Raw genomic sequence first — 20,542 nt, forward strand, 5'->3', positions numbered from 1 at the left:
TATAATAATCCAAAATTGGGAATAATCTCTAATAGTCTGTTGATAGGCTATTGAATAAATAAAGTACACTTATAAATAAAGAAAACCAGAGGCATATAAAAGTAAAAGTGGGGCAGACAACTTTTATGCAGTATTATTGTAATGGGGAGAAAAAAATCCTAATATGGGAGTCCATTCTGAATACACCAGGGGTAAATGGACATTTATAGCCAAGGAGTAGGGGGTTAGTGTTTAAAAATTGCCAAAGGGAGACATTAAGTCTAGGAATGAAATCTGGCTGAACCAACCTAACAGGATTCCTGCTATGGCATGACAGTGTGATCAGATACCAAAGCTGGGGAGTGAAAACATTTTATCAGATATTGATAAAATGGAGGTATGAAAGATTCTTGCTAAATCCCTTGGCAATAGCATTTAATGATTCCTTGTAAAACTGGATTCTACAAGGAAGTGCACACATGGGCTTAGGAGAAGGCTCAAAATCTTCACTAAAGTTTTACCAAGCAAAGCATCTTTGTCACTATAAAATGAAATCCTATATAGATTTTAGAAACAATGAAGTAACCATATTCTTTTTGTTGTTGGGGGTGGGGGAGGGGGAAGGTGGGATTGGGGATTGAACCCAGGGTCACTGTATCACTGAGCTACATCCACAGTACTTTTTATTTTATTTTGAGACAGGTCTTGCTAAGTTGCCGAGGCTGACCTCAAATTTGCAATCCTCCTGCCTCAGTCTCTTGAGTGCTTGGTGGAGGCAAGTACTGAAGCCAGAATTGGGGACAGGCAGTTAGTGTAGAAATAGGGGATCGGGTCAGATGGAGGAAATGGGGGCCATGAAAGCCATCTGCCTCTGGAAGTTGGAGACCACCCTGGGAGAATGGAATGTCAAGGACCTGCAGAGCCCATTGATAACCAAATTTACCTGCCCTTGTCAGGGACTACAGACAAGGAGATGCTAATTAATGCCCCCTGGGCCCTTACCTGCCTGAATCACCTTGGCCCTCCCCCTGCCCATTGCTTCTCATTTTATGCAAAACTGGGCCTTTGGGTCCCCTTCTTCCACCCAGGAGAAGTCTGCTTTTACTTTTCTTTAATAAAGCTTCTTACTGTCTACACTACGGGAGCTTCTCTGGTGTTATGCTTCAACACCTGAGGGCAGGACTCATCACCTTAAATGGTGGTATCAGTACCACCAAGTCTGGCTATGAGGTAACCATATATACGTATATTGATATGGAAAGAGTTTCACAGTATATTAAGAGAAGTAAGAGGAAGAATGGTATTAAAATTTTAACTGATATTTAGAAAAATACACACACACATAATTTGAATTTTTGTGCTTAGAAAAAAAGTTCAAAAATATGTATTCCAAACTTAATACTTATTGTCATGATGGTTTAGATGAACAGAAACTGAAATCAGAAAATTCAATGAAGGTCTCGTTAAGTGCTAGGAAAACAATCCTTAGCAGGAATAGTGAAGCAGGGGGTATCGCAATACCAGAACTTCAACTACACTACAAAGCAATAGTAACAAAAACGGCATGGTATTGGCACCAAAATAGACAAGTAGATCAATGGTACAGAATAGAGGACATGGACACAAACCCAAATAAATACAATTTTATTATACTAGAAAAAGGTGCCAAAAATATGCAATGGAGAAAAGATAGCCTCTTCATCAAATGTGCTAGGAAAACTGGAAATCCATATGCAACAGAATGAAACTAAAACCCTATCTCTCACCCTGCACAAACCTCAACTCAAAATGGATCAAGGACCTTGAAATCAGACCAGAGACCCTGCATCTTATAGAAGAAAAAGTAGGTCCAAATCATCAACATGTCGGCTTAGGATCAGATTTCCTTAATAGGAAATAGCACAAGAAATAAAAGCAAGAATCAATAACTGGGATAGATTCAAACTAAAAAGCTTTCTCTCAGCAAAGGAAACTATCAGCAATGCGAAGAGAGAGCCTACAGAGTGGGAGAAAATCTTTGCCACTCATATTTCAGATAGAGCACTAGTTTCCAGAATATATAAAGAACTCAAAAAACTCTACCCCAAGAATACAAATAACCCAATCAACAAATGGGCTAAGGATATGAACAGACACTTCACAGAAGATCTACAATCAACCAACAGATATATGAAAAAATGTTCAACATCTTTAGTAATAAAAGAAATACAAATCAAAACTACACTAAAATTCCATCTCACCCCAATTAGAATGGTGATTATCAAGAATACAAGCAACAATAGGTGTTGGCAAGGATGTGGGGGAAAAAGGTACACTCATACTTTGCTGGTGGGGCTACAAATTAGTGCAGCCACTCTGGAAAGCAGTGTGGAGATTCCTTAGAAAACTTGGAATGGACCCTCCATTTGACCCAGCTATCCCACTCCTTGGCCTATACCCAAAGGACTTAAAATCAGCATACTACAGAGATACAGCCACATCAATGTTCATAGCTGCTCAGTTCACAATAGCCAGATTGTGGAACCAACCTAGATGCCCTTCCATGGATGAATGGATAAAGAAATTGTGGTATATATATACACAATGTACTATTACTCAGTCATAAAGAATAATAAAATTATGGCATTTGCAGGCAAATGGATGAAGTTGGAGAATATCATGCTAAGTGAGATAAGCCAATCTCAAAATACCAAAGGACGAATGATCTCGCTGTTAAGCAGATGATGACACATAATGGGGGGGTGGGAGGGGGCAAGAATGGAGGAAGGAGGGACTGTATAGAGGGATAAGAGGGGTGAAGGGGGTGGGAAGAAAGAAAAAAAAATAACAGAATGAATCAAAAACTATTACCCTAGGTAAATGTATGATTACACAAATGGTATTCCTCTACTTCGTGTACAAACAGAATCAGTATGTATCCCATTTGTTTACAATAAAAATGAATTAAAAAAAGTGCTAGGAAAAAATATCTTATTTTGAAAATATGTAGTTTATTTGACAGTAATCAGGAGAAACTATACATCTGGTAGGAAACAGAAAAATTTGGTTTTAACCTGGTAAGAGGTATGGAGTAGCAAGTAGTCCTTTGGTTCTTTTAGAACTAATGTGTCTTCTGGTTGGAAACACTGCTTTTTTATTTTTATTTTTATTTTTTTCTGTCATAAAGCTTTATGGTTATACAACAGATTTTTAAAGTCTGGAGAGATGGGAATACTGCACCTCAGTCCATGGAGTTACTTTTTTGTGTGTGTGGGTGACTGGAGGTTAACCCAGGAGGACTTTACCCCTGAGTTGCATCCTCAGGCCTTTTTATTTTCTGCTTTTAGACAGGTTTTACTAAGTTACTTAGGCTGGCTTCCAACTTTCAATCCTCCTGCCTCAGTCTCCCCAGTAATTGGGATTATAGGCCACTGTGCTTGACTTGGATTTATTTCTCTAAGAATATATGGTATTAGAATTTTAATGCACCCCAAATCTCGGACAACCTCCTCATTTTTTTTTTTAGAGATAAAAGAAAGTTTTATTTATTTTCCCAAGGAATACATGTTTTTGTCTCATACATAATATTCCACTGAAGAGGAAAAGAAGTTATGTAATAATTCTCACACCATTCAAAGACAACAACAACAACAAAAACCCCAAAACAAAACAACAACAACAACAACAAACTGTAGGTCATTCTACAGGAGTCTATATGAAAAAATGAAGTATCACCAACTACAATTAAATAGTAAATTAAAAGTGACACACTGAAGAATACAGACTTTTCCATCAGGAAAACAAACTGCTCCACATAAAAGTGGATACATATGTTCATATGCAAATCCCAGAACAAAAATGTACTTGCAATAATAATCACATGAAAGATACTCAAATTCCTTATGACCATGAAAATAAAAACTAATTACAATACAAATAATATTCATACCTATCATATTGTTGAAAAGCAAACATTTTTAGATAACCAAGGGTTTATGAGAATGGAGGAAAGATCTGTGATGCACTGTTGTGGGGGTGTGAACTGCTAAAATTATTTTTGAGGACAATTTAGGATATCCGGTAAAGGTGCACATACTAACGCCAAGAAACTGTACACTCAGGCATGTGCCAGAAATTCTCGAGGATATGTGTACATCAATGTCCTCATTTTACAGGCACAGTAACCCAAGCCTAGCTTCTTTTACTATTAAACGAATTAATATGCAAACTATTTAGAGTAGTGCCTGGCATAAATTGACTATTATATATCTAATAGATACATATTAGAAAAATATATATTATATATATTACATCTAACATATATATAATATATAGTTATCTGTCATTATCATCATCATCAATCAACCGTAGGTGAAATTCCATAAAATTGTCAATATCATCCATATGGACAAAGTATTTTAACAACTGAATTAAAATAAAAAACGCGCAAAACTTTGACCAGACTGTAGAGTTTGGAGGACGTTCCCTCCTCTTCCACCTACAGCCACAATGGTGCCGAAGTTCCCCAGTAGCAGCGTCCGCCTTCTGCAGAACTGAGGACCACCTCTGCTCTAGAACACGCCGCACAGCCTCCCCGACGAGCCCGGCCACAGGCAAAGGAGAAGGGGGCACGAGCTGAAATCCACCGGAAGGCTGGGAGCAAGCACATCTGCAAATTTGCTTCTTCAGGTGCCGGTCGCCAAGGGAAGGCAGCTCCGGGTAGAGCAACCATTCCCGAGGGGCTCCCTAGACAGAGGTGCCCCGAGGACAGAAGCTACTCCGGGAGTGAGAGGTGGCTCTGTTAATTCTTGGTAGCTTGAAGCTGGTAGGACGCACCCTGTGAGCTCCCGATGGGAATTGCTTGTGCCAGGATTCTCGTGTCAAAGCTTTCACCCGGACGGTGGCTTCTCTGCGGAGCCTTGAAGACACGGTCGGGAGGGGGCTCCTTAAAGTCTAGCCTACAGGTTGCGCGGGGCGTGTGTGACAGGGAGGCAACTCTGGCTAGAGGGATAGGCACCAAAAGGAAAAGTAACCGTGATGGGTTTAGGAAAGTTGATCTGGTGTTTCAGGAGAAATCTGAAAGCAATGGGTGTAGGGCAGCAGTCAAGCAAACAGCCGTGCAGACTCGGGATCTCCATCTTCAATAAAACTTACTTAAGGGCCGCTAGTCAAGCCGGCCTGGCCGAAACCCCGGCCCAGCCTCTCGGCTACCTCTAAAACCCGGGAAAGGAAGTCCCCGCAGGCCCGGAGCGGCCCGCGGTGGGCTCTGGCCGGCTCACACTCTGGGCATGCGCAGGGGGTGGACCGCCCGGCGGCTCCCGGAGCCGTGACGAGTCCGGAAGCGCCTGCGCGCGCCCCTCCGCGCGAGAACTAGTTTTGTTCCGTGTCCTCGGGACTGGAGCCCTTCGGAGAGAACCCCCGGCAGGACCAACCCGACCCCCGCCAGCACCGCGGCAATGTCCAGCAACAGTTTTGCGTACCCTGAGCAGTCCGGAGGAGGGGAAACGGCGGAGCTGGGTCAGGAGGCGACCTCGACCATTTCCCCCTCCGGCGCCTTCGGCCTCTTTAGCAGCGATTTGAAGAAGTGAGGAGAAAGGTTTGGGTACAGGGAAAGGGTGGAGGAGCCCAGGACCCTGGAGGAGCGGGCGCCTGGCCCTGGCTGCCAGGAGAGAGCCGGGGTCTCCCGGAGTCTGGGTCGGGAATGTTTCCTGTTGGTGGGTGGGGTTGGGTCAGTTGGGGTGGTGGGAGATGTTGGGGCGATTGGCGTGCGAGGGTATAGGCGTCTCTGCTAGTTTTCAAACTTCAGTGAAGAAAGAACCAGTTGGTGAGCGTAGGACACACCCCTAGAACCGCTGAGTTGGTCCCCGCTGGGTCATGGGAGGCTGAATTTTGAACATACACTTCTAGTTAATTTAATGTCTGTAGGATCTGACATGGAGAAAAATCGCTTATTTAGGGCGAAGAGAGTGTGTGCGTGACTGAGAGTGTGAGTGTGAGTATTGCTTATGAGAAACTATTCCGTGACCCTGGAATGTAAGGGGCAAAGAAGTGGTTTTAGGCTCTTTATGAATGTACAAACTGATTAAGGCCTTCGTTCGTATTCTTAGGTAATATCTTTTGCGCTACAAATGAAAAACTCTAATCCAAAACAAAATAAGATTATGAGTAGAGGATGTTTAAAAAGACTGTTATAATGAACACATCGTAAATTAAAAAATTAAATCTTGCGAAAGAACACTAAACAATGTTCACTTAGTTCTGTAAAAATTTAGTTAAGAGTTCATTTTAAGCACCACCCAGAAGTGAACCTCCCTTCCCCATTTTTAAATTTAGGAACCGGGTGGGTTTAAACTTTCAAAATTCTAAATTTGTTTAAATCCTATTGTAATCACTCTTACGTTTTTCTTATTTTTAATCTCTTAGTACTCAACAATATGGTCACATAGTCAGTTGTCACTGGAATGCTAAATTAAGGTAAAGCAGCTGTGCTGGTAGCTTTGCAGGCGGCAGAAGGGTATAATTAAAATTTAACTTAAATTTTAACTAAAGATTGGGTACTCTGGGAAGTGCTGGCAATTGAAACTGGAATTAAATTTTGACTGCATTAAGATGATTGAAATCTTATTATGCAAGTATGTAAAATTCAGTCTTTTTCTTTACATTATTCCTAGTTTAGAAAAGTTTAAAAGTAATAAAACTCATTTCATTTTTCCTTCTGTGCATTTAGATGATTGATTAGCAATTAATCTAACAGAGAACTTATTATAAGTCTATATTTCTAGTAACAAAATGTTCCAGCTGTTGAATTAGCCTATCAATCTGCTTTGATCTATTTTGCATGTAATTTGCTTATAATTTATTTACTTTTGTGGTTTGTCAACATCTCAGATGTTTTTCTTTTAGATTTTATCAGATTCGGGCCTGATTTGAAAAGATGTGTGGCTTTGACCAGGGCTCTTGAGGTTGGATTTGAAATAAAAAGAGCTGACATTTATTGAGTGCTTGTTGTGCACACCTCTGAACATTTATTATCATATTCAATCTTTTTTTCTTTTGTGGTGCTGGAGATTGAACCCAGGGACTTGCACATGCATGTGCCCTGCCACTGAGCTACATCCTAGCTCTTTAATCTTTTTAACAACCTGGTGGTTACCAGATACTTCTCTGATTTCACTTTATAAATGAGGAAATTGGAGCACAATGGTTAATTTGTCCAAGATCACAGAGCTTCCTGAATTTGAACACAGACATTCTAATCTAAGTCTATTCTCTAAAGAGCTTGGAGATGCTACTAACTACTTGAAATTTATGAAATGCATATAATCTCTAAAGGTTTAAAACTTACCATAGCTGTATAACCTTAATCTTCCAGGAATTAGAAACATTTTGACCATTGAGCTGCAATCTAATGGAGTTGTAGGAGAAACAAGAAGATTCCTGTTCTGGAAGTGATTCTTTATCTCTCTTGAACATACATACCCTCATTTATAAAATTATGATACTACTTCCCTTTCAAAAATCAAATGACAAAACATATAAGAAAAACTGCTTTAATTTTAAACTGTTCTAATTTTTAATGTATTACTTTGACATAGTTTCAAGTTTTTAAAAAAGTTGCAACTGTAGTACTGGAAAACTACCCTTCAAGGAGATTCACCAGATTTTAAAAGGTTGCTGCACTACTTTCAATTTCTTCCTTCCTTCCTCTCTTTTTCCCAGTACATGCATACAAACACTTACATTCTTATTATTGTCTTTTGAATCATTGCAGAGTTGTATTTCATGTCTCTTTACCATTAGAACTTTACAATGTATTTTTTTAAGAACAAAAATATTCTCACACACCCATGGTACTAATATATTCGAGAAATTTAACATTGGTTTGTAAACTATACTATGTAATCCAATTTTGTCATTTCTTCCAATAGCTTTTTTTCCCCTTTAGTATAGGATCCAGTCCAGAAACATATACCATCTCATTCGTTGTCAAGCTCTTAATCTCCCTTAATATGGAATATTTCCTTAGCCTTTCTGTGCCTCTCATGATCTTGACATGTTTAAAGAATACAAGCCTATTATTTTATAGCATGCGAATCAATTTGGGTTTGCTGGTGCTTCCTAATGTTTAGATTTAGGTTGTATGCCTCTGGCTGAAATTCTACCACAGGTGGTTTGTCTTCAAACTACTACAGCTGAAGACAGAGATGCCTATCTTCATGTCGTTAATTTTCCCAGTCAAGGACTTATCCAGTGTTTCTACTGTATCATTACTATTTTTCCCCAAGTCTCCTTATGGGAAGATATTTTGAGACCATACAGATATCTTGCTTCTTATTAAATTCATCTCTCCTGTGTTCAGCCACCATTGTTGAATGTTCTGAACAAGTCTTTTCCACAATGGCTGCAAAATATGGATGTTCCCACTCCCCAATTCCCTCCATTGCTGTGCTCTTTGACCTCATGTCCTTGAGCGCTGTATTCTGTTCCTTCACTAATCATGTCAACCATGCCTGGTCACTTCCTAGTCACAGTATTACTGATTTCTTTTTTTGGAGAGGGGGTGGGGCGGTGGGTGGGTACCAAGGATTGTACCTGGGGTGTTTAACTACTGAGCCACATCCTCAGCCCTTTTTAAAATTTTTTATTTTGAGACAGGGTCTTGCCAAGTTACTTAGGGCCTTGCTGAGTTGCTAAGTCTGGCTTTGAACTTGGCAATCCTCCTGCCTCAGCCTCCCGAGATGCTGGGATTTACAGGCATGTGTCACTGTGCCCAGCTGATTTTTGTTTTCTGGATTTATCAGTTTTATTTATCTTCTCCCACCTTTAAAAAAACAGAATTAGGGAGAATTAAATGATTTTATGAAAGTGGATTCCATACATCATTTTTTGGTTAGTCGATTCCATGTAATAGTAAATAATAATCTTATTGGTTTATTTCTTCATTTTAAATGTGTTAGGCTATTGACTTCAGGTTTTTAAATTTCTTCAATTTAAATGTGATGAACTTACTTTCATATTCTTTTCTTTTTAGAATGTTCTAAACTTTTATTCCTTTTAGTTTTTCCTAAGTTATTTTCCTTCTCTGTCTTAAAAAAGAACCTCTTATCTTAACCCATTTGGGGTATGTGTATAATTTAAAAAATAATTTTAATTCTTTGTGAATTAAGCATTTAATTAGGAAATAATTTCTGGAAAGAAACAGATTAGTTTTTTTAGCAATAATAAAATTATTGAATTTCTCTTTTTTATTTAACTCATTTTTAAAGTTGGTCATTATTTAAAAATTTTTGATTAATATGTAATAATTTACATATAGGGTACAGTGTGATATTTCAACACATTATGTACTGATCACATCAGTTAATTAGCACTTCCATCTCCTTATCATTTTTTTATGTTTAGAGTCATCAAGCTTCTCTCTTCTAGTTATTCATAAATTATATAATAGTTTATTGTGAACTGTAATCAGCTCACCATGCTGTGGAACACTAGAATTTATACTGCTTACCTGCTGTGTTTTGGTACTCATTATCCAGCTTTCCTCTGCCCCTCAATTCAACAGGAAAATACAATGATTATAAATGTGTAATGCACCTAATGCCATTGTGTCCAATTTTATAAATTTTATTGTTATAAATCTTTTCTTTTGAGAACATCTTGTTGTAGTAGGGTACTGGAACTAGAGTCAGAAGGCCTCGATTTAAGTTAATGTTTTCTACTTGTAGTAGTGTTTCCTTGTTCAGTTTGCTTCATTTCCTCAGGCTAGTTTCCTTATTTCTAGAAAGGGTCTGATAATACTTACCTATTTAGTGAAGTTCTCATAAGATGGTGCACTTGGAGATGATTTCTAAACTAGAATATTAACTAACTATGAGAAAATTGGGGAAAGTTTCACTGAGGGTGATATTTTAGATACTAAAGCTAAGAAGACTTTTTCACATGGAGGATAATAATGTTGAAATTAGGAGAGTTGCAAAAGAAAGTGCAAGTTCAAATGAAATGAAGTTTTAGATCTTGAAATTTAGGATAGCAGGTGAGAATTAAAGCATGGGAATGGATGGACTCGCCAGGGAGAACTTGCTAGAAGGTAAAATAGTCTAGATAAAACCCATGTAACTTGAATGGAAGAACTAGGAAAGAGCCAGTACTCAGGGTTAGGAAGTTAAAAGAAGGCATTAAAAAAAAAAAAAAAAAAAAAAAAAAAAAAAAGAAAAAGAAAAAAGAAAAAGGAAAAAGGAAAAAAAAGAAGCTAAATGGTCAGTTGTGTCAGGAGTTGTAAAATGAAGGTAAATAGAATGAAGGCTAAAAGGGCTCTTGGGTTTAACAATAAAAAGATTAGCAAACAGTTATTTAGCAGTGCAGTACCTCTGAAACACCTTAAAAAGTAGCATTTTTATTTCATGCTGAAATTGGAACGAATTTTGTTGTTGTTGTTTTTGTGGTGCTGGGGATTGACCCCTAGGGCTTTGTGCATGCGAGGCAAACAGTCTACCAACTGAGCTATATAGCCCAGCAGGATTTTTTATTTGTTTTGATATACAGATCTGGTTTAGACACAAAGTACTGTATGCTTTTCTAGATATATCAGTATATTTTCATTGCAATAATAAAATCTAGCATTTTTAAATTGAAATTTTATTTATTATTAACTTTACAATATCAGCCTTGAAAATTCCTTCATTACCATTAGCCTTTAGTACCACTATTTCTCAGTGGAGTCCGATAGAAAGATTCCATATATTTGTGGTTTATGCAATTACAGCAACTCTAACTTTATTACTTTATCTCTCAAGAAAGTATATAGGGTCTGGGGTTGTAGTTCAGTGGTAGAGCGCTTGCCTAGCATGTGTGAGGAACTGGGTTCAATCCTCAGTACCACATAAAAAGAAATAAACTAAAGGTAGTATGTCCATCTGCACCTAAAAAAAAAAAAAATTAAAAAAAAAAAGAAGGCATATAGAAGTGCAGATAAGTGACAGCCCATTTAGAGGATGAGAGGATGTTCTTGAATATTCTTTATTTACAAGAAAGATAAAATAGGTCCAGGTTATCTGTACTTAATACATTATTTTTGACATACTTCAAAGAGTCATTGTGTCTCATGAGGTTCTAAACTTTTTTGTGATTGTTCCCATTTTAATTGATTTTTAATTTTAATTAGGATCCATATGTTATTTTTTCATTTGACATTTCTTTGTGGTTTCAAGTTGTTCAGTTTGCTTTATTTTCTTTTTATCTTAGTGTTTCTCATTGATGCCTTCACCTATTGAGTTATTCTGTTTCCTTAAGGTTGGCTAATTAATGAAAATTTGCTGAATATTCATGTAGAGAAATATCTTTTTCACACATTCTCTTAATATTAAATGGTGTAATATATGTGAAGGTGACTAGGAAAGTATTTGGTTCATAATTTTGCTTGATTTTTAGGTCCTTTTACTTCATTTATATTCTAGCACATTTACCGTCTAGGCCAATGTTGTTAAAAATTGAAAGCTGGGGTTATAGTTCAGTGGAAGAGCTTGTGGGTAGCATGCACAAGGCCCTGGTTTTACTCCCCATTATCTCCAGAAGTTAAAAAACAAACAAACGAAAACCAAAGCAATACTGATTCAACAGAAGTAAAGCTGTCTGGTACAGAAGGAAAACCTAGTCTGATATCCCTGTTGAATAATATTATACCACCACTTTGCAGTTAATTATATACAGGTCCAGAAGTTATAAGTGTGCTCTAAAGAAGCACAAGTTCCTTTTTCTTGTGATCAGCTGTCCAGGGTTGCAGATATGAAAATACATGCCACCATTGATTTCTGTAGATACTGTTGTATGTGTGATCATCTTTAAATTTCAAAGATTTAAATCCCTTGAGTTCTAGTAACTTCAGTTTTGGTAACTGGTCTGTCTTATTAATTGTTTAACTATTTGAAATTTATGTTTACTAGATCTAGATCTGGATATCATATTTGCTTGCTGTATTTTTAAGTAGGATCCAACCTTTTTATTTACAAAGGTGTCATTTTATATTAAGCAATTTTAATGTTTTCTTGATCTTTTACTAAGTAGATGTTAACATTTGTTCCAAGAAAGCTGTTAACAAAAGAAATACCTGTATTCTGATATCTGTAGTACATTCCTAAGTAGGTGATTTAGGATTGTCATTTCAGTGATGCATTAGGATTCCATTTATAAGATGATTCTATCCTTGAAATATACTTCAAATTAAATAAGTTTTGACTATTTATTTGATGAAATATGCCTGTAAGCAGAATTCTGTTTTTCAGAATGTTTCATTTTATTTTGCTTTCCTTGCATTTCTTATTTGAGGAGAGTCAGTTCTTACTTTACATTTTGTTTAAATAAATATTCTGCCAAGAAAATATTCATCTCTGATGTATGATATTTTTAAGATCACTGAAATATCTGGAAATTTGAAATGCTTAAGTTTCCAGCCTTGAAATTAAATCACGAGATGTGAGATACTATGTTATTTTAAAAAATTTAGAATTTAGAGCAATATTACTACAACTGAATGATTAAAGTAAAAAAGCAGACAGATGGTTTGTTGAAATGTTCTTTTTTACTGCAGAAAAGTTGCAAACTCTCATAGGATAACAAATGTATTACAGTGAAATAATTTGACAGTATTACATTTGGGAATATAAATGAACTACTGACAAAAACAAATTGCCTGCAGTCCAGATTCAAAATTTAAAGTGAAGACACCAAAGTAGAATAATCAGGAAGGAAATAATTTTCCTGTATTTCATATTATGAATAATATTGGTTGTGTACTTAGGGAAGACTTTAGCATATCAGCTGGAAACAGTTCATAGATCTATGAAAAGGAACAATTTATAGTCAGTGTCTGCTCATTTATGGACTGATTATTTGTATTACTGATAGTAGCCAATGCCCTAATCGAAGGCCAGTATCTAATCCTTTAGTCAAGTGAACTGGCTTGGCAACTGGATGAGAGACTTGAGAATTTGTCTGGTTCCACAATCCTGGGTTGGCAGAATATGTATGCATCACCTAGTTTTCCTCTTTAATGGACTTTCTCCAAGTTTCTTAAAACCTAGATTAAGAATATAGTCATGAAGGATAGGGAGGAAATTAGAATGTGAGGGCAAAGAGGTCAGGAGCAGAGAGGAAGGTGGAGGCCAGATTGTGTATTGCCTTGTAAGGATTTTTGATTTTACTCTGTGAAGCCGTTGGAGAGTTTTAAGCAGAATGGGCATTTAAAATGTGATCAGTAACTATTTTGCCATATATATTTCAAGAACTTTATATATTATACAAGTGATTGATTCATCAAAGGGGAATGCCTCCTACATGGTAGGCACTGTCTCTCACTCACCTTCCATCCTCCCTCCCAATACTGGGGATTAAACCCAGGATCATGTTCATGTTTGGCAAGCATGCTACTGCTGAGCTACATCTCGCAGCCCTTTTCATTTTATTTTGAGGGAGGGTTTGGCTATGTTGCCCAGGCTGGCCTGGAACATGTGGTTCTCCTACCTCAGCCTCCTGAGTAACTGGGATTACAGGTGTGCGCACCACTGTGCCTGGTTTAGGCACTTTTCTTGATGGTGGGGACTAAGTAGTGGGAAAGCTGTTTTCTTGGAGTTTATATTCTAGTGTGATGGAGACACGCAATAAAAAAGTCAGTATGTGTTCCTTCAATGATAAGGAATGTTATTGAGAAAAATAAAGTGCAGGAGATGGGGTGGGGAAGGGTAAGAAGTAAGATAGGCATCAGGGTGGAGATTGGGTTGGAGTTTGCAATAGCAGGGTCAGGGAAATATTCTTGAGAGGTTGCTAGTGGCTCACATACCTGAAGGAGATAAGGGAGTGACCTGCGAATGTCTGGGGAAGAGTGTTCATTCAAGAGGAATAACAAGTGCTTAGGACAGGAGGCAGGAGAATTTCTGACCTGTATGAGGATCACCAAAGACACCAGTGTGGCTGGAGTAAACAAAGAGTGGGACATCAATAGAAAATGAGGTCAGAGAGGTAGGGGAGGGGTAGAAGGTAGGGGCCAGATTGTGCAGGCCTTATACATCAGTGTAAGGACTTTGATTTTACCCTTAGTGGGAAGGGGTACCATTGGAGAGTTTGAGAAGTGTGTGACCCAATTTACCTTTTAAAAGGACCACTTGGCCTCCTGAACTAGGAATAGACTGTAGACCTGAGGCAGAGAGACCAGCAAGGAGACTATTGAAGTAGCATAGACCAGAAGATATTGACTAGACCATATTGATGGTACTGGAGAGAAGTGATTGAGCTTTAGGTATGTATTGAAGGTAGAACCAACAAGATTTACTTATGATTTGGATGTGATGTATGTGTAAGAGAATAAGACATCAAGGATGAACACAGTCTTTTCCTATATAGCTGGAAGTTTGGAATTGCTGCTTACTAAAATGAAGAAGATTGTACAGAGAGAAAGCTTTTAAAGGGAGAAGGGGGTCAGAAGCTTGGGCATGTTAAATTTCAGATGGTTTTAGGCATCCAAGTGGAGATTTAAATAGGCAGTAGGATATATGGGTCTGGAGCTTATGGGAGGAGTTAGGTTAGAGATAATAAATTTGGAAATCATCAGGTTATAGATGGTAGTAAATACCATGAGATGGGATGAGATACTAAGAGAGAATGTAGAAAGAGAAGTAGTCAGAGTATTGAGCTCTGGGGCATTCATGGAGTGATTGGGTCAGATAAGATGATTATTGAGAAGTGAATTAGAATTTGTCAATGTGGAAGACTTGGTAACCTTGACCAGGTATTTTAGGTGTAGTGTGGGGCTGAAATCCTGATGAGTGGATTCAAGAAAAAAAGGTAAAAAAAAAGGAATTGGGAGCAAAGAAATGGAACTGTACCTGGAACGGAATGTTAATGTTAGATGATTTTTTTTCAGTTGGGAGAAATTATATTAACCAACTGATATAGAGGAAGAAAAAATTGATGCAACAGAGAGCGAAGGAGAATCACTGGAATAATATCTTCTTTCCTTATAGAATATTTAGCAAATACAAATTAGTCAAAAAATAACCGTCTGAGAGAGAATCTGTTAGCATGATAGAGCTTTTCATCTTTTTTTCATGTATAGTCATAAATTACTTAATGATGGGGATGTGTTCTGAGAAATATACTTGATGTGCAAACATCATAGGGTGTACTTAAACTAAGACACTATGACATCACTGGGCAATATATTCTTATGGATCATTGTTATACAAGGTCCATCATCATTGACTGAAATGTCATTACACAGCACATGACTGATCTATACAATACATATATAATTTTTTTTTTTAAAGCAGAGGTGTTTTTTGTAGTGTAATATGACATCATAATTTGTTTTTTTTTCATTTACTGATTTATGTCACCTCTTCATTTCTTAAAGTGGTAGTCCTTTTAGGAAAAATTATAATTAAGCTACTATCTTGGGAGAAACACTAAACTATGAGGAAAGTTAAATAACTATGGTATACAAATGAGGTTTTAGCTAAAGGTTTTAAATAATGTATGTAATGAAACCTTATTAATTATGAAGTACATAAATAAGGGGAATACAAAAAAAGAATAAATACTACTGATGTTAGATGGTAACTCTAATGAGTACTTTCCACACATATCTGTCTGTACCTGGCAGAGGGAATAACACATACAAAGGTTTGGAGCTATCCTATTTCAGTACAGTAGCCAGTAGCCAAATGTAACTATTGAAATTAAATTTAATTAAAATAAAAAATTCAGCTTCTCAGATTAGTTACATTTCATGGGTTTAGTGTAACTAGCAGTTACTCTATTGAGTGGTGTAGATGAAGAATCTTTCCGCTAACACAGAACATTCTGTTGGATATTGCTGATTTATAGGGAAGGATTTAGGACTTATTTGGGGAACAGGAAAAAGTTCAGAGCAGAGTTAGAAGAAGTGAGGGACTGGTGAAAGATGGCTAAGAGTAATCAGGGTCTGTATTCTGAATGGACTTGCATACTATGCTAAGAAATTTGGACCCTGTCATGAAGGTTTGCAAAGTAAGGAGCTACCCAAGGATTTTGAGTATGGAGCACCATAGTAAAGTTCATGTTTTAGAAAGATTTTTCTGGCAGTACCTAGGTTTTTGGGTTGGATAAAAATTTTGAATTGGACAAAATCGAAGTATGAGGTGGTGGAATTCTGTGATATTGAAAAAACAGGTATAGCAAGTTTGGTGTGAGGAAGGAAAGTATTGTGTTCTGTTTTGGATGTGTTCATTGAATTGATGATTGGGCATCCATAGAGCAGTGAAATTGATAGATGTAGTACTCAGGAGAGATACCTGCTATGCTGGTGGTACAGATTTGTGAGTCATCATCTGATAGGTGATATTGGAATTCATTGAACAAAGAGTATGTGGTTTATGAGGAGAAGGCCATTGAAGAATCTTAGTGAAGTCAACATTGAGGGCTGTGGAGAATTGGAGCTCACTTAGAAGACTGAGAAGAGAGTGCAGTTTGGGGAAACCATGAAAGCTGACTGTACAGTTTTTGCATTATATTTAAGATTTGGGAAAGGGTGCAACCTGTTTCTTATATCATTAGGAGGAAGATGGCAGATAAGTAAATGGTTTATTGTGGTTTGTTGAAGCCATATGGCATGATGGTTAGGCATACCTACTCTGGAGCTCTCTGCCTGAGTGTGAAAATTTGTCACAGATTTATTAATAGCCCGTGGCCACTCTCTGCCCTTGGTTTCTATATCTGTAAATTTGGGCTAAGGATGATAATAGTACTGACACTCACTGAATAATAGTGAGGATTAAAAGATTTAACACATGTATAAACAGTTACTAGTGTCTGATACTTGACACAGTAATTGTTATTACCATTGTAAAACCATTAAGACCAGTTGAAGTCTTTTAAAATTGGTTTTGCTTTTAGTACAATGTATATTTTCAGCTATTATGATTTTAGAATCATTGCTAATTTTCACATTAACCATTGCTTTATATTTTTAATTTTCAAATTGTTAAATTTTATGTTTGTTTTTCTGAACCATATTTCACAAGCATTTGAAACAAATTATATAAAATATCTTTTTATGTGACTACGTAAAAATAATTGTAGTTAATGGAACTAAATGTATTCTGTGTGGTGATCGAGGATTTGGGAACAAGGATTATAGTTCAAGGCAGTAACAAGTTGTATCTGTTTTTAACTTTTTATGTAACTTTCAGCCTTGCTTGTGAGCTATTCTATTGCTTTGAAGCAGTCTATTTAATTTTTTCCCACTGAGCATATTCACTTGGATTTTTAAAAATTTGTTTTTAGGTTACATGACAGTATAGTGTATTTTGACATATCATGCAATATGGAGTATAACATTCTAATTAGGATCCCATTCTTGTGGTTGTACATAATGTGGAGTTTCACTGGTTGTTTATTCATATATAATTTATTTCACTGATTCTTTCTACTGTTTTTTCTATTCCCTTCCTCTTCTCTTCCCTTCATTCCCTTTGTCTAATCCAGTGAACTTCTATTCTTCCCTCCCTCCACCCCCAGTCTATTTTATTTTATTTCTTGGGTAATGGGGATTGAATCCAGGTTCTCACATACTAGGCAAGCACTCTGCCACTGAAGCTGTCAATTCTTGTTGAAGGAGCTCATTTCTCATTTTCCCCAAAAGAACAGGAACTTATATTGCTTTAACAGAAATCAAAAGAGAGTTTCTGGAAAGAGTTAAGTGGTCAGCAGTGCCAACTCCTGATGAGTAATCAAGTAATATAAGATTAGAGGAAGTGTTTATTGGATTTAGTGACAAGGCAATTGTTGGTGACCCTGGTTGTGGTGACAGCAGTGGCAGAGAATATTAAATTTGGAAATCAGATTGCAATGGATTGATACATGGGCAAGAAGTGAGTAAAAGAAGATGACTTATCCAAAGAACTTTGACTTTCAGGAGGAGAAAGGATGGTAATTGTAGGGAGATTGAGAGTCTTAAGAAGTCTCCCCTCACCCATGGATTTAAGTTAAGTTGACATCCTTTTTAAAATAGTTAATTTATTTTTATTGGTGCTTTATAATTATGCATAATAGTGGGATTCATTATGCCGTATTCATACATGTACATAACAATTGGATCACTCATTCCCCAGTGCCTTCCCTCTCTCTCCCCTCCCCTGCTTTACTTGCATTTCTCTGCTCATCTCCCTTCTATTACTAAGAAGCTATTTTTTTGAGGAATGGAAAGTGTTGATAATGCTTAAATGTTGATTGGAAGAAGGCAGTAAAGAAGGGTGTGGAAAATACAGGAGAAGGTGATTCAGGGCACACAGTAAAAGAGGAAAGGATGCATTTGGAGGCTTGGTAATTTATTGTCTGCAAATGAGAGGGGAAAACAGTTAGAGCATCTCATGAGAGTGGGAGAGGGAAGTGACTGGGATAAAAGTTTGAGAAGTTTAAAGTAGCTGCTAAGACAGTTGGAGGTCCTATTGACAAAACCAGGAAGAATTGGATGATCTTGAGGGCTTGCCTAGTTGAGATCACAGACTGCTAATTTCTGTTGTCAACAATCTAATCTTTTTTTTCTAGGAGTGTTTAGCAATCCTGCATAGATGTGAAAAAAATGGTCAGTTTGTGATAGGGGACTTAGGTTTTGATAGGTGGGTGCTGTGAATGACAGTTTAGCAAAGAGTTTTGGGATATTGGTAAGAAGGATGTTGAACTAATTAAACATGGTATTGAAGCTTGAGTGAGAAAAAAGTAAAGTAGTAAAGTAAGTAAAGTAGTAAAGTAAAAAGTAAAGTAAAATTTATAGGGGGAAAAAAAAATAGGGGACCAGAAGTCTCTCCGAAGCCAAAGGAACAGCAGTAGATGGAGTGATTGAGTGAGAGACAAGACATGGTGACAGAGAAAGTCATATGAGTTTAGTATTTTAGGATTGAGTAATTTTGGGTGTTTACAAGGTTTAGGGTATAACTGGGGATGAACAACTGAAAGTTGCTTTTAAGAGAGAATCAAGCTGATTAGGTCAAGGAACTTAGAAATCAGGGTACTAATTATGTCTTTTGACATAACTCATCTGTCCACTTTTTGTCTTTTTTTTTTTTTTTTAAAGTAGCAGAGATTGAACCCAGGGACATGCTACCACTGACCTTACTTATTCGATTTTATTTTTGAGACAGTGTCCAAGTAAGTTTCTGAGGCTGGTCTTGAAACCATTCCCCCTGCCTCAGCTTCCCATGTTACTGGGATTACAGGCATGCACCTCCACTCCTGGTGGTATTTTTATTTTCATTGTTTTTCTGTCTTTCCTCTCATATGCCTCAAGAACTCATAGTGTTACAGCAACAAGTTAGTTCTGTTTTCTGTCCTTCCTTCTGAACTTTGGTGGGAGAGTCAAGGGTTAATTTTGTCTGTTTAAATCCACTATTGTTCCTAGACTTGAGCCTCTTTTTTCCTTTCCTTAAACCTCACTATCCCCAATCCCTGTGGTGCTAGGGATTGAACCTGGGGCTTTATGCATGCTAGGCAAGTACTTTATAACTGCTACATCCTCAGTGAGAAACATTCTCAGTCAGATATCACTCTTTAACGATCTCTAGGTCTCACTTAACCCAGCCTGTGTCAGCTTAGTTTGCACCAAATATTTTTCTGTTCACTTGTGTTATGAATATGAACTCCAGTTATTCAACCAGAAATGAGTCATGTTAGCTCTAAATATCTTTTTATATGTATGGGTGGCCTCTTCATCCCATCTAATACCATATCTTATTGCTTTCCCATTCAAATCTCTCAGGTTCATTCTTTATGGATCCTACTTCAACTTTTATAGGGCTCCATGCGTACATACTTTTTTTTTTTAAGTACTTAATATGATCCAAAGTGTACGGTTGCCTAGAGGGTCTCTTTTAAAATAGAGAAGTTGTCTGAATTCATGGAGGCTGTTTCTTCATGCTTTCCTGGCTTTGGAACTCTAGGGCTTTTATATTTGTCCTTTGAAAGAGTCATATTTTCACAGATAAATTTGCAGAACATATTCATGTACTTTTTCAGTTGAGATTAACAGTGTCAAATGGAGTAAGGGGTACTACAGCATTTTGAAGAAGGAAGTTGTCACTGAAAGCTGGAGGTGCTAGGGAAGTTGGACTTTGATTTAGACCTTGACGTAAAAAGATTAGGAAAGGCTGAAGGGTTTTCTTGGCAGGGAAAAAAACAAGACTGAAGGTAAAATATTCTGCAACAATGAATAAACTAGTTTGGATAAAGAAGAGAGTTCTTAGAAAGGAGCAGTGGAACCTGAGATTCAAGAGGTAGTTGTTAAAGTCTGAAGAAAATTGAACTTTAACTTCCATGCTAAGAGTAGGAATTGATGATTACAGATGATTATTGCAGTGATATTTTGGAAAGACTAATTAGATATTGAATGGGGGAAAGATTTGAGAAAAGAGATTGGAGAGAGCATAACTACAAATAAGTGTTAGAAAAAACTATCAGGTAACATGATAATGGTTTGTATTCTTTTTTTTTTGTATTTTTATTTATTTATTTTTATCGTAAACAAATGGGATACATGTTGTTTCTGTTTGTACATGCAGTAACA

The 20,542-nt window shown here is 37.1% G+C and overlaps 1 protein-coding gene and 1 long non-coding RNA gene across 3 annotated transcripts in view; both read left to right on the forward strand.

The window, feature by feature from the left end:
• Positions 1-5,263: 5,263 nt before the first annotated feature.
• Positions 5,264-20,542, forward strand: part of AP3B1 (adaptor related protein complex 3 subunit beta 1) — a 254,893-nt gene continuing 239,614 nt past the window's right edge. The window contains exon 1 of one of the 2 annotated variants that reach the window (XM_079143559.1): positions 5,264-5,542. In XM_079143559.1, coding sequence (XP_078999685.1) covers positions 5,415-5,542 — 128 coding nt within the window. In that variant the 5' untranslated portion in view covers positions 5,264-5,414. The remainder of the gene's footprint in view (positions 5,543-20,542) is intronic. The other variant, XM_079143558.1, reaches the window with a different exon arrangement.
• On the forward strand, positions 9,038-20,493 carry LOC306663196. The gene is made up of 2 exons (XR_013764394.1): positions 9,038-18,702; positions 18,734-20,493. It is a non-coding gene; the product is annotated as an uncharacterized lncRNA (long non-coding RNA).

Source organism: Sciurus vulgaris (assembly GCF_902686455.1).
Source record: "Sciurus vulgaris genome assembly, chromosome: 6".
Lineage (NCBI taxonomy): Eukaryota > Metazoa > Chordata > Mammalia > Rodentia > Sciuridae > Sciurus > Sciurus vulgaris.